General features: G+C 36.1%; 1 protein-coding gene across 5 annotated transcripts in view; it reads left to right on the top strand.

Moving 5' to 3' along the window:
* The window catches only part of FER (FER tyrosine kinase), a 192821-nt gene that overhangs the window by 133553 nt on the left and 43593 nt on the right, over positions 1–15675 (top strand). For all 5 annotated transcript variants that reach the window (XM_056324261.1, XM_056324263.1, XM_056324262.1 and 2 more), the window contains one exon: positions 5946–6069. In XM_056324261.1, the coding sequence (XP_056180236.1) occupies positions 5946–6069 (124 nt within the window). The remainder of the gene's footprint in view (positions 1–5945; positions 6070–15675) is intronic.

Genomic DNA, 15675 nt, shown 5'->3' with positions numbered 1-15675 from the left:
TTGTTAAAAAGCTGTCTTCTAGAATTGCTGCAGATGCATGTTTTCTATTTTAAATTCGTAATTCTAAGTAGCTGTGTTTGGGTTTTTTTTGTTGATGATGTATGTGAGATTAAGATACTGGGCAATAAAGATGCTCTAAATATCTTTTAGGTTAGTCAGAAGACTGATCATATGAATCATCAAATTTATAAATACAGGAGCAGTTAAAAGTAATTTCAATAATATTATAAGAGCTTATAAAACAATTACGAATATTGAGTCGTGGATCTTCTCTGTGTTAAGTGACCATTAAGTGGTATGGCCAGAAGCATACCGTATCTACATGATTAATGTGTGTATAAATTTAAGAAGAGTGAAGTGGACTCCAAACAAACTGCTGCTTAGCAAGGCTGATTAATAAAGGAAGTTATCCCACTTTATTAAAACCTATATGTGAATAATAATATGTGTAATTCCATTCATTATTAATAATTGCTATTACACTATCATATATGTTAATATTTGTATAATTATTATGCATAACATTATTTAAATGGTGTGATGCTATATAGAGATGTAATACATAAACAATGTCTGTCTGTATATCTAGATATCAATGAGTGGGAGATTTCACACCAAAGTTTCAAAAATATGTTTTAATTACGTTCAGTGTCAATACTGGTTATTAGAATGCTGCCAGGAGTGCCTAGAACATTTTGGGCACCAGCTCAGGAGAACCCTGAAGTATGTACTCATAATTTCTTATAAATTCCACTAAATTCAAAGATTACCATAATTGATTATTTTGTAAACTGATTTAACATATTTCATTACTGTTTCTTGCATTTTGATTTCTTCTCAGAGATCACAGGTAGTGTTTTTCTGTCTTGCAAAACACTAGCTTACTTTTGTGCGCACCATTAAGTGAACAGTGATACTGCCATAAAATACTACTTAACATACAGCATAAAGTTTATGCTATAAAGTATGGCCAACACTAGGAGATACCTATATGTGGTATTTTCACTCTTAAAATTTCTGCATGTAATGATAAATAGCTCACATTCACAGTGAAATACACGAATAGCGGGCTGATCTCATGGAGCTTCTGCTTATGTACTACATTTTGTCATCTATTTAGTAAAATAATTCTATTATATTAAGCAGACACTCCAGTACTGTTATTTATCTTTCTGTAAACCCAAAACAGGCAGTTGATTTCTGCTTGGTGATCATACTGTAATGGTCTAGTTATTTCTGTAGTTATTAGAGTGGTGGGAGCAGACCTCATTTACTGGTAGTGTTGTGTGCCATTAACTGGAAAACAGGTAGCTGTCTAGAATACAGTAGAAATTCCACATATAAGAGAAAGCATTACTTACTATTACGTAGGTAGCTAGTTTTGTTTCAGATGTTTCATAGTCTAATTGGTCTGTTTATTTACCAACAGCTATTATATTGGAGATAATGCTCTGACACTATGTGCTGCAAATAGTGAATTAGGGCTTTTTATATTTAAACTTGTTTTAAGAAGTACATGAAGATATTACATAGCCATAGTTCTGCACAGAAAGGTTTGTAGTGAAATCCGCTTAACTCAGCTTTGAAAGTATTCATGCAGATGCTTTCCTGTGAAGATGAGTAGCTGAGACGTTGGCCACAGTGAACATTTAAACTCCGAATTTACTAATGAGAATAATTCTGTTAGTTGAAGGACAGACACTTGTCTGTGTTGGTGTCACAATGATAAGGATAATCAGATTTAACCTAAAATTACATATCTTGTACAGAATGAGATGTGTATCAGTTTGCTCATTTATTTTGTCTGCAACAAACAGTGCTTTTAAGTCAATATTGAATAGAGTATTTAAAAGACATTTTTGTTATCTCTGTGTGAGGATGGATACAAGTGAAGACAGAACTACTAGCAAAAATGCACCTTTGATGACCTTTTTCACCATTGAGACTGAGGCAAGATAATACTATGAAAACAGTGTTTTGATGATAGGCATAAAATACCTTTTATGCAACTTGAGGTATACAGTGCTGGTTTTGCTCAGAACTCTGGAATTTCATACAGTACATGCCAAACACTGAAAATCAGCAAGTCTAAATCAGTTCTTGATGGTCTGATTATATTGGGAGGTTACAGGTTTGTGCTGTGCAATTTCAGCATACTCTGTTGGAAGGAACTCAGCAGCATTTAATCCTGTTCAGATATGATGTCATGAAAATTAGGGTCTTAATCTGACTGCCTGTGCATGTTAGAAACAAATTCATAACATGTATTGTTTCTAATGTTTTACTGGATATGGTTAGCTTTTCTTTTGATACCTTATTATCTTTAGTAATCTGTTGAGAACAGATTTTTTACTATTGATTTTGAAAAGAAGTAACTAATTTCTCCAAAGAATTTATACAAACTGTGAGGAATTTGAATTTAGATTCACACTGATGCTGTTATAACACCTTTTATAAAGAGACCTTTCTTACTTAGGACATGTTCATTCATTTTTAGTATGGCTATGTGAGAAGGCTTTTTTTTTTTTTCCTTCAGTGTATCAAACTGCGCTTATCTTTATTTCAGTTCTTCCTGCAGTAAATTGTTAGAAATTCTTAGTCTTCAATATTGGAACATTGGTGGCTAAAGATAAATTTTTTTTTTAGGTTGAACTTACATGTTTTTCCTGTAAGCTTCCTTGATTTACTGTTCTCCTTCAAATAATGCCACAGTTTGTCAAGTTTGAAAGACTTCACATTCATAAAGGCGTATAATCATACTTGTGAATTAAAAGATTATTCCTATGTACAGAGCAGTAAGTTCTCAGTATATAAACAAAATAATTTTCATCACCTTGTTTGTATGTATTAGAGGGGGGAATTGTTTAAGAATTATTGTTATCTGTCTGCTGTAACCAGAATAATTCTGTTCACATCTATAAGAAATGACACATATTTCAATGTAGTGTTTACCTTCCTTCTCTCTGGCAATACCTACTTTTTACCTGTTACTAAACGATGTCAGTAACCTCTCAGATCAAAGGAAAGGCAATTATTACCCAGTCCAGTTTACAGTAGTATTCTATTCTTCTAAGATTTCATTAGAATTTTAAAATTCAGTATCACAATATTCACCCTGTCAAACTTTGGAGATGTAATGTGTGTAAAACATGGTATTTCAAACTGACTTTAGAGTCAAGGGCATCCAGTCAGATCTGGATTTTTCATCTCTGTGTTACCCAGCCTAGGAGCGAAGGGCATCACGGGCTCTGTGTGTGCCAGCGGCTCTGTTGATGATGCAGACGATATAGTATGATGATGCTGAGGATGCAGTATTTGCCTGCCCATCTGAGGGGTTCTTGTTGGCCAACATGAGAGCATTTGCTGTGTTGTGAGTAAAAAAGATTACTCACCTTTGCTTTCATCCTTGCACATTAACAATTGTTCTGGCAGTCTGATTTTAAACACCTACATGATCAGTAGTTTTGTATTACGTGGTTTATACAAACCCTTTGTTACTCTTACAAACTGAAAATAGACCATATAGGCTTTAAAACAGGCTGGTTTTTGCTGTTATGTACACTGCTTTTTAAAAATTGCTGTTCGTCACTGAAGAAGAACGTATCAGTAATTTTATTCACCTGTTTGTTTGGAATCAAGAGTATTAAGAAAATTGGAGGCTAGTAGCTACTGGTCTACCCCAGCAGTCAGTACTGGGTCTGATACTGTTTCACATCTTCATTAATGATCTTGGTAACGGGGCAGAGTGCACCCTCAGCACGTTTGCTTATGACACCAAACTGGGAGAAGGGACTGATAAACCAGAGGGTCATGCTGCCATCTGGAGGCACCTGGACAGACTGGAGAAATGGGCTGACAGGAACCTTGTGCAGTTCAACAAGGAGTTCAAAGTCCAGCACCTGAGAGGCCACCAGTACATACTGGTGCTTGCCCAACTGGAAAGCAACTTGGCAGAAATGGACCTGGAGGTCCTGTTGGGCATCGAGTGAACATCCACCAGTGGTGTGTTACTGCTCTAAAGAAGGTGAATGGTATCTTGGGCTGCATTAGAGGTGATCCTTCCCTGCTGTTCAGCTCTGGTGAGGCCACATCTGGAGTACTGTGTCCAGTGCTGGTCTCCCCAGTACAAGACAGACATGGATGTAGTGGAGACAGCCCAATGAAGAGCCACGAAGATGATAAAAGAACTGGAGCATCTTTCCTTGGATGAAAAGCTGAAAGAGCTGGGACTGTTCAGCCTGAAGAAGAGAAGGCTTAGGAGGATCTTACCAGTGAATATAAATACCTGAAGGGAGGGTGCAAAGAAGACAGACCCAGGGTCTTTTCAGTGTGTGCCCAGTGCCAGGGCAACGGACAGACACTGAAACACAGGAGGTTCCTCCTGAACATGAAGGAACACTTTATTTTCCCTGTGAGGATGACACAGGTTGCCCAGAGAGGTTGTGGGGTCTCCCTCCTTGGAGATGTTCACCAGGACCATCTGGTCGTGGTCCTAGGCAAGCAGCTTTAAGTGGCCCTGCTTGAGCAGGCAGTTTGAATCCCCAGAGGTCCCTGGAAGCCCGAGTGTTACATGATTGTGTGAAAATAGAGCATTTTCTGGCTTTCCTGTGGTATTACAGGTTTACAACAAAGGAAATCAAGCAAAATGGTAACAGTTGTTTTGATCTACAGTTTATCAGGTGCTTATTATCTCAGAGTTTTCATTAACGGTCAGCCTATAAAGCCATCATATCCAGATTATTTGTACTAAAAAAAGCCTGATCCCAGGCAAAATGAATAAACAAAACAGTTGGCAGTTAAGGTGTTAATCCTTTTTACAGTTACTTCAACTTAGTATTTTAAAGGTATTACAGTTACATGTCTTAACAGCAGACTTTTTTTTCTTTAATAGTCTCTTATTTCTTAGAGTATGAAATATAAATAGAAATACCCTCCTAAGAAAATCCCATATGAAACCTTTAATATATAGTGTCTTTTCATATTGCTAAGAAAGGCAGTATATAAAATTGTGTAGCAGTGCATTATTTGCAGGAGAGAATCTCTATAGTGAATTCAGTGCAAAGTTAAAAGAATCAAAGACCAGAGCAATGGCTGGCTGTACACTAGCAAATAAGTAGTGTGATGTGGAAAGCTCCACTATGATTTTTTTGCCTTTGACTGGAACAGTAAAATCTTTTTTTAGAAAAAGATCTTTAATTCAGTTATATCAATCAGAACATGGCATTGCAGTGTTTGTATAATGTGTCTCCTGATTATTTTTGTCCTAAATCAATTTTTCAGGATTTTTTTTTTTTTTTTTTGCAAATGCAGGTTACTTTTTAGAAATACTTCATGCTGACCCTTGCGCCTCCTCAGACAAGAGGGCATCAACTTTATTCCCCCCAGGCAGAAGACTGTGAAGTCACAGTAATGGTTTTTTGCCTTGAATTGTTAGTGTCAAATGTGCAGTTAATATTGCCCAAGAAGTAAAACACTTAGCCCTCCAAACACATCAGTGTAGAACGTGAGAAACAGCACTGCAAATCAATTAAAAATCAAGTCACTGTCATGTAACTAAAAGCAACTAACCTTTATTCACAGTTTTTATTAAATCCCTACAGCAACCAGTCTGTGATTAGAGTTACATTTATCACAAACTATCAATCATTTTTGTCAGAAATTCTCATGTAAGTCTGTATCTAATGTACCCTGGTGAAGATTTCGGGTATATCAAAAACATATGTGCAGTTTTCTGTGGTGCGGTTTTCACTTTTAAGCACCTACTAAGTTACAGAAACTGCATTTTGAATGGTGAGTCCCTTCCTTTTTCTCAGGCTAAACTCAAACTGATGAGTTGGTGAGAACAGCTGATAGCTGTATTTTGTTTGGTCTCTCAACCCTAGTGAGAGATTAATTGTCAGTATCCTATCCGTCATGTCTAACTGTCCGTCTTTCTGGTTTTGTAGGAGGTGATTTCCTGTCCTTTTTAAGAAAAAAGAAGGATGAGCTAAAAACCAAACAGTTGGTGAAATTTTCATTAGATGCTGCTTCTGGTATGGCATATCTAGAATCTAAAAATTGTATACATAGGTAAGAAAGATTTTTTTTCTCTCAATATTGTAATTTTGATCATTGAAAATGCTAGCTGTTTAAGTGTTTATGGTGCTTACTATTATCAGTGATGACTACAATTTAAAAACCAAAAAGGCTACACTTTTTCTTAGAGGAGGTCATTATTGCTTGTCTAATTCAAAACTGTTCCTGTTCATTTGGGTAAAAATAAGTACTCCATTATTGATCTATACAGTTTATTGCTATTAATGTAAGTTCATAATGATTTTTTCCATAATAATTTGCATTATAGCAGCATAATTCATACAATGACAATCACAGCAAAAAGCAATCTGTGAGGCTTATATCCTGGCTGAAGTTTACAGGTATTTGGCTGGCCGACAGAGAAGTTAAGATACATTTGGAGTGTGTTTTGTCAAGATCCACTGGTTTCTCAGGTAGTAAAGGGAGGAAAACTATAGAGTTCTGTATATTAAGATACTAATTTCCTGGACAGCTCTTTCTGAATTATAGAAGATTATCAGGCATTATGCTCTTGGGGTACGTTATTTCTATTTCTACCATTCTTTTTTGCTGTTTCATCTTGAGTTTGGCTGCTGTGGCACTGCTTACATTCAGTTTCTATCAAAGGGAATGTATTTAATTTCCACCTATTTTTCTCTATATACAGAGTATATACAATGATACAATGATGTGGCTGAAATATGGGACATAAACATGATGATAATCCACTTTACAGAAAAAATATGAAGAACAAGTTTCATTTATAATATTGATGATTTCTGCTTTGTGTTGTAGAACATTTGTAGGTGAACTGTATGCCACTTCACTTACATAATCAGCCCATTTCAGATTTAGCACTGTTCCGATGAATGTTGTTACTGGAGGCCTTGAGAGGTATTTCTTTTAGATTTTTATCAACAGTTAATTGCTCAGTTGTGATTATGTCAGGAAGTAGATCTGTCTTTAAAAACATTCTTCCAACAGGATTAAGCTCAAACCCTATTTATAAAATATTACAGTATTATTGTAAGTCTCTTTTTTGTGTTCAGCTAGATTTAAGGAAGCTTCAATAGAATAGTAATCTTATGCTGTTTCCAAAACCTGGAAATTTTTTTCTGAAACGCAGGTTGATTTAAACACTTCTGCAAGATCATGATACATAAGAAACACTGAGAGGAAAAAATCCCCACCTAACTCACGATATAAAACTATGGAGTACTCCTTTGGGAAATCCCACAAAAGTATTGTAAGCACCATGGAAAGAAATAGGATTAAGCATTCTGTCATGGTAGAATTTTTTTCAGCCTGGCTCTGTTTACCAAGAAAATAATGGCATAAAAATCAGAGCAAGTAATAACAGCACTTGTGATTTACACGACCATCTTGAAAGGTCTAGTGCCTAATAATTTCTGCAACTGTCAGATCAATGTTATATCAAAAGTACCTGTTTAGAACTCCTGTGTTCTTAGAAGATAAAACCGAGGGGAAAAGTAATAGCTGAAGAACTAAAATTTATTAGAACCGTATTGTGTAATGTCTTCGTTGGTAATGGCAATTACTGAAAAAGAGTACAGTATTTGTTCATTAAATGATAGTGTGATGCCTACAAAATATAAATAATTTTAGAAACTATTATTTTTGTAGAAGTACTGTTCTCCCCCCCGCCCCCCCCCCCGCCCCCCCCCCCCCCCCCCCCCCCGCCTTTCTTAATTTTAATTCTGGGAAAAGGGTAACACTGCTCATCTGTGTGGATTAGTACTGTTCTAATTACTATAGACTATATAGATTACAATGTGGCTTCATTGTAGCTCTGAAAGATGCGCTGGTGGATAGCAGTGAATGGGAACAGCTATTCTTAAGGTATGTTTACAAAGCTAATAGTGATTCAGATAATACATTTCACAGAGGAGATATATGTAGCAATGTCTTACCATCTGAAGATTTCATTTTTTCCTTGTTTCCAGTTAGAAAATACAAACGTCTCATAGAGATCTCAAGCAGGAAAAAGAGCTGTAATCTGACGTGTTTTATTAGTGCTATAGGGTTGCCAACACGCACAGCCTGGATTACACATACTATGGTACTAGTAGGGAAAAATTTCTTTCACCCTGTTTACCTTTTAACTTTCAAAATGTTCACAAAATTTTTTAATAGCAGTATTATTATCACAGTTTGACACAGGAGGTTGTCAGAGAGAGCTACCACTTTCCTTAAAAGTAGAAACAAAATTTTTAGTAAAGCTATTCTGAAGAAGACCACAGTTATAAAGTACAACCAAGCAAGCAAACAGTATCTTCAGGAAAACTGCTTAATTTTATGAAACACATGGATTAATAAATCAAAATATACATTTCCAGTATTATTTTACCAATCTGATTTTCTGGGATATTCAGGATGTTTTTAAGTTTTATCTGTTTAGCCATAATATATGCTTTTAATATTTATAATCTAATTCTTCTGAATATGATGGGCAAACATAAAGAAATTTTCTGAATCAGGACAACAACCAACCAAGTTTAGTGATTTTAGCAGTAATCACAGAGGGACTTCTGGGTGGGGTTTTTTTGTGTTACTAATACAGGTTAATTGCCAAATGCTTACTCTAGGAAGGTAGCTTATGCAGTTTTAAAATGTGTTTTACCAAAGGCTAAACTGTATTTTAGTAGGATTAGCACACACAATTTTTTTCTAGGGATGTTCCCTGTTTGAGGAGTTTGAGCAGGATTTCTGGGCACTGGGGAATGGCTGGAGATACGTTTGTCTAGAATCCTGGTCTGCCACAGAAGCACAGAGCATCTGTTGCTTGCTGGGTACTTTGAACCTGTTGCATGCTAGTGGGCCCAACACTCTTGGTGCTGTGCTGCAAGTACACTAAACAGGGGAATGACAGGCTGGCAGGGAAAAGTCAAACTGTCTGGTGCTTTGTAAGCCAGCAATTAGGTGTTCAGGACTCAGTACCCCACGGGAGTTTCAGCCCCTCCTTACGCAAGCACGGAAAGTCCAGCTATATGACTGCATGGTCTGTACAAGGAATTTGGGAGCCCTTGTTCCCTCCTTTTTGGGTCAGGTAGGACAAATTATTCATGAATAAATTTAATGTTGAGAGCATGTAGATTAGAATGGAACAATTTAATTCATAGTAGAAAGAAGATGGATGTAAAGAGAATCGTAGTTTTTTTGAAAGAACAATAAACTTGTTCTTTTTTGTCATCAACTGAAAGTGGTTCTCAAGTCAAAAAGAGATAAGAAAATTGACTAGATAGAAAATGCACTAAGCAGTGGAATGTTTTTTTACTTTGTCAAGAAGTCCGTAGGCTTTGATTATTATTACTTAAGAAGGATCAGTAATATATAATTAGAAATAGTTTCAATTATGTAGGTTGCAGCAAACCAAAATTGTTTACCTTCATGCTGTTGTTTTTCTGCAGTATTCTATTTGTTGTTTTAAAGATTTGTTCAGAATCCTCATGCTTTTTTAGTAGTTTAGATGACTATAATTTAGGACCATGTACATTTGACTTGATGTTAATGTGAAACTAAAGGCTGCTCAGCAGTTTATTAAAATTATTTTTAATGCCACTTTTTAGTTGTAGCTCCACTAGCAATATTTAGTCTTTATGTTTTAAAAGTCAAGCTAAATCTGTACTGGCTTTCTGAAATTGCTATTTGAGTCATACTTTGACTTAGCCTTTCAGTGGTGGGGTCAGTGCAACAACTAATCTGTGCTTTGTTTTCTATTTTTGTGTGTGCTATGGTGTTTCATTAGGTGCAAATATTAAGTTAAAATCTGTCAGACTTAGAATGCTCAATGCATGTGAGTGATTATTTGATCTGCATTTTCATCTCTTCTAGCATCCAGATATCACTTGTTCTTTGCTCGCTCTTTGTTCTGCTTAAAAAGCAGAAATGAGTGGGCTTAAAGGGGGAAAAAAAAAACACCAAAAACCAAGATGTGTGAAAAGACATTGTTAAAAGAAATAAAAAAAGAGTGGTTGAACATACACAGAAGAATGTAGTCGTTTCATCTCCATTTAATTAACATGAGGTTGAAGAATCGTTTCTTGCATTTCATTTTTACCATATGCTATTGTTTAAGTAGTTCCATTTTTTTTCTGTTAATTAGAAACACAAGATAAGTATGGAGATGTGATAATTTCAGTTGGTTCAGTAAGTATTTATGAGTGGTCTTCTTTCCCAGTATTTTATTTGCATGTGAATGAATGCATTTGTCCATAATTTATGTTTAGTTTCCAGACTGATTCTGTGGAAGCGTAGGAGAAAAGCTGCAACTACCCAATTCAGAGAATTTGGACATACCTATAGATTATTTTATTTTCCCTTCTCTTTACCGCCATTGTTTTGTAATGAAAATATTTCAAATCATAGTGGAACTCAATTGGAAAAATATTTTAATATTGAGAAGCAATTATGTGTAGGATTTCCTCTGTTTGTGTGGTTTGGTAGTCCGTAAAACCTTTCAAAATCAAAGGTACAGTTAGGTCTTGAAAATATTACTGTGGGGAGACTTTTGTGGTACCTTTATCTACAAGTAATATGTGTATAATTCTAATTGAAACTAGCATTTATTTTTTTTTTCAGTTAGCTGCTCTGCTCCTTGATAGTGTTCTGCAAATGGTTTAACTGCTTTACTTGAGGAGTAGATTGACGTTTACTTGTTTAAGAGCTTTTACAAATACATTAAGAACTAGTTTATTTTTTAAAAAATAATTTAATACAAGCCTCATGAGGCCAATAAGGCCAAGTGCAAGGTCCTGCACTTGGGTCATGGCAATGCCCAGTATCAAGACAGGCCGAGTGATGAATGGATTGAGAGCACTCCTGCAGAGGAGGACTTGAGGATCCTGGTTTATGAAAAATTGGACACGACCTGCCAATGTGTGCTCGCAGCCCAGGCGGCCAGCCCTGTCCTGGGCGGCGTTAAAAAAAGGGTGGCCATCAGGGTGAGAGAAGGGCTTCTCCCACTCTGGCCCACTCTCATGAGACCCGACCTGGAGTACTGCTTTCATCTCTGGGGTCCCCAGTACAAGAAATACATGGATCTGCTGGATTGAGACCAGTGGAGGGCCACAAAAATGATCAGAGGGCTGGAACACCTCTGCTGTGAAGAAAGGCTGGGGTAGTTGGGGTTGTTTAGCCTGGAGAAGTGAAGGCTCCAGAGAGACTTTGTTGTGGCCTATCACTGTATGAAGGGAACTTACAAGAAAGATGGAGAGAATCTTCTTGCCAGGACTTGTAGTGACAGAACAAGGGGCAACAGTTTTAAACTGAAAGGAAGAGATTTTTTATGGTGATGGTGGCGAGACTCTGGAACAGGTTGCCCAAAGAAGCTGTGGATGCCCCATCCCTGGACATGTTCAAGAACAGGTTGCATGGTGCTTTGAGCAGCCTGACCTTGTGAAAGATGTCCCTGCCCATGGTAGAGTGGTCTTTGAAGGTCCCCTCCAACCCAGACCATTTTGTGATTAAACAAATTTGAAGATGCAGTATTAGGAGAGAGCTATAATAAAAGTTAGAATCTTGAAAGTGGTCAATTAATAAACATTCCCAGTGTCAGTGTTTCACTAAAGTTATTGTGTAAGCATTAATTTGTCATTATTAATGAGCTTTTTATGATTCATTCAGAACTGAATGCATAAAATCAAGTGGTGATGCAAGATTCCATTTCTATAGCTTTTCTTTCACAGAAAATGTTTAATCATTTATTACTGAATCAAAAAATTCTGTACGGTTGCATTAATAATTATAGTTCATCATGCTTCAACAAGTAAGTCAGAGAATTATTGTCAGTAGTACAGTTGAAACACCACCTAAATGTAATGAATAATCATAATTTCAGGTCTTATTTGTAATATTATGCCTCTGCTTTATATAAAATGATGTTTCAAAGCATGTTTTTTACAATATAAATATTAGAAATGTTTCCATTCTATTTAAAGTTAAAACAACAAATGATGAAAAACTGCTGCTTTCTGTAGGCCAGTTTATAAGCGTTGTTGTTTATGAGTAGGTATGTTGTTAGTGTTTAAAAAAAACAGAGAAAACTACCAAAATTTATTCTGTCATATCTATAAAATAATTTTTAGTCAAACTTTCAATTTAACTGGCATGTCACAGTGCCATGTATTAAGATTTTATTTCATAATATGGACATGAAGTGCTTTATGCAGCCTTCCATGTTGCCTATAAACTAATAAGGTTTTTTACACTAAAACAAGTATTTCTGCTGACTTTATTAGTTTGTAAAGATACTGTGCAGTTATAGCATTGCAGGTTTTACACAGGTTATTGATTATTTTTTGTTTGGTCTATTGGTGATAAGAAGTACTAATGGAAGAACAGTTACAAATGCATAGTGTTTATTTGGAGATACGATCCAGATGGCAAGTGTACAGGAAGACTGCAGAAGCCCTCCTCCCAGCTTACTGGTGGGTAGCTAAGGATCTGTCTGCTAAGTCTTTCCAAAAAACCTAAGTTCAAGGAGCAGCTCATTGGAGTCTTAGTTGTTGCTGAGCAAATCAAGGAAGTGTTGACTCTTTCCAAAGCAGTGGTGCTGCTCCCCTAGCGGTGCTGCTTGGCACTCTTGCTTCTAATGCAAGAAGGAAATGCTGCAACCATCATAATGCTGCAGTGTTTGCTGACATTCTGCTAATGCTGTACCAAGGTGCTTGGAGTCTTCAGCACTCTCTGCTGGAGTCTCTGCACTCCAAGGGTACAATGATCCTTTTTTCATCAGTGGCTATTAAAACAGCATGCTGGACCATAACATTAATCAATATAAATGTGTCAGTGCTTTCAAATGCTCCAGGAAATTCTTTTTAATGGTTTTCACACTACTGTGTTTTTTCAAAATGTGGTATTTCCAACCCTAAATTAACTAATACAGTGCTCTTCAGCTGCTGTCATCTAGGAGGAGAGACAGGTGAACACTGCTATGTTTTCACTCTGCTTGTCACATAGGAATAGATTAGAGTATTATATACCAGGTTTCAGCTTTTAAAAATAGATTTTCAAGGGTTTTTTTCTGCAGTCACAGAAAAAAACTGTCCACTGTCACATTGGTAAATGTGGCTTGATCCTAGAAAAATGCATTTACAATTAAAGCTGAATCAGTTCTGAGTTGCTGCTTCTGGTTGTCTGAAATCTTATTTGAGCAACTTGATTATTTTTTCATTAATGAGCTTGTATGAGTCTGATCTGAAAGTATTAAGGAAAAATCGGGGGGGGGAAGTTTTAAGTATCCAAACTCATTAAATTAAATATTATTAATATTGTATACTTTAAATTCATTATAATAAATTAGAGATATTATTGAATCAATAATATGCTGTAATGTAAGTGGATGTGATCTATGGTGAAGAGCTGCTTCTGAATAAAAATTGAGCTTCCTTCTAATCTATTACCTGTTTCCCTAAGCTATTGAATTCTGGCATGGCAGAGTAACAAAAGATCTAGAAAGGGAGAGGAATACAGTTTTTCCTTGCAGACTCCGTGTATTTGTTGTAGAGGTGATACCACTTCCCCTTGTGTACTTTACTTGAAGTTCACCCCAACCACTATTAAAAATGAGTTAGCTCGGATTTATGTTTGCCACAGCTGCAGAAGGCTTGTAATTAGAGTAACAGATGCGTGGATTTGGATGGTCAGAGTGTGATATGAGAAATGTCTGAATACATTTTTGTTTACTGTGAATCTCAACATACCATGCTGTCTCAAATAGACTGAAGTAGTGGTGTCTTTCCTGTACTTCTGAATTGTGCTGGATGCAGTCCTGTTACCAGAGTCATCAGGGGTCACAGTATATAGGAAATATGTATTTAAATTGTGGTTTTTTATGTTACATCATGTTAGCTTAATGGCTGCTATTAGGACAGATTTTATTTGCCACTGGGAATTTCCAGCACCAATTATCTCTACCATTTGCTACTCTTCTTCTTAAATATTAAATTATAAAGCATCTATTCATACAAGTGCAAAACAAAGTTGCTTAACTGTGGTCATTCTGAGACTAATATTACTAATGAATAGTTCCCAGAGGCCAGTTTACTGCAGGGTATTACATTCTGCTGCTTCTCTATTTAGAATGCCAAAGTGAAGTTTCTTCATATGAAATAAATAAAAAAGAATGAACTTTTTTCTTTCCATGATTGACTTTTCTTTTGGTAAGGCAGTTATAACATTTTGTCTTCTTTAATTGAAATTTCCTTTAGGCTTCATCTTATATCTAACCAATACACAGTCTACTTTATCAGCTGAATGGCATCGGGGTAATCCTGTATGATCAGCCAAAGACAGTTCTTTATATCAGTGTTTTGAAGTGTCTGTTAAAGGTTTCAGCGAGGTTGATATTTTCCTTTACAGTAAACTTTCTGTAGTGCTCCCTGTTCAGCTTGTGCTTGAATATCCTATATGTGTTCCCTGTAAAATGGGGAAAATACCCAATTATTTCAGACCTCTAAGATTTCAATATGTCACTTTTTCGAGGATGATGATTTAAAATGTCATGTAGAGTTAAACTAAAGGTAGTAATAGATAAAGTGTTTGGCATGTTATTGCAGAATTACTTTGTAGATGCAGTTATTTTAAAAAAAATGCAACTTCCATATTGACAATAGACTATTGTAATGAAAATATATGGGGTGATAGAATTCACCAGTAACTGCTAATACATGGGAAGCTGAAAATGTATTATTTTTCGTAATAGCTAGAAATGTATAACAGGTTCCATTTTTGCGTTCTGGTTTGGTAGCTCTCATCTTTCAGTTGGCAGTTAGAGGTTAGATTTGCCATTGGAAGGTAAATTCTTCATTCTGATCGACTGACTCTGTATTGCCTTTTTAAGGAACCAGAAGTGTTTCATGTATTTATGTATAACTTATATGTAACCAGAGACCTTAATTTAACACTTACAGGTTTTGTACTTCTGAAACAAACTAATGCAGCAGCCTTGGTAAATGAAATCATTTGGCTGGGGATGAGAGCAGAACGAGGTTTCCATTCAGACTGCCCCTGCCAGCCCACTCCAACTGATGTCTTGTCCTGTCCTGCCAAAGATTTCCTTAGATTTCAGCATTTCCATGGCCACTTGAGTTTCTTAGCCTCTCTGCTCTGTCTTTTCATTAAAGAAAGCATAACACATTGTTTGCCACATGGAAAGTAAAAATCACACTCACTGGATTTATATTGGATGGCAGTTACTATCTATGACTTAGCTGGGAACATCCTTTTCCTCTTTCAGAACTGATCTGCATTCAAATGAATAACCTTCCAGAGGTGGTATCTGTAGTTGAAAACACCTTTTTTTTTTACACTACCAAAAAACATTCTTGTTTTCTTGAAAGATCATGGTACTAACTCAAGTTTTCTTACTTGGGGTCAGAGGGGGGCAGGTCATAGCTTGGTTTTTCTGTTCAGTGCATGCGTGGGCACACTGCCAGGCCAAAATTTACCTAATGTAACCTGATGTGCATAATGAAAATAAGAGTAATAATATTGAATTAATAATCTAAGTATTAGTATGTATCCAAGCTCATTTGTAAATTAAATATTTTGCAGTATTAACTAATTTTAAAGAATTACATCCATATAATCTACATCCTTGTT

Source organism: Falco biarmicus, chromosome Z, assembly GCF_023638135.1.
Source record: "Falco biarmicus isolate bFalBia1 chromosome Z, bFalBia1.pri, whole genome shotgun sequence".
In the NCBI taxonomy this organism is placed as follows: Eukaryota; Metazoa; Chordata; class Aves; order Falconiformes; family Falconidae; genus Falco; species Falco biarmicus.
The sequence above is the reverse complement of the archived record's forward strand: the minus strand, read 5'-3'. Positions and strand labels throughout refer to the sequence as shown.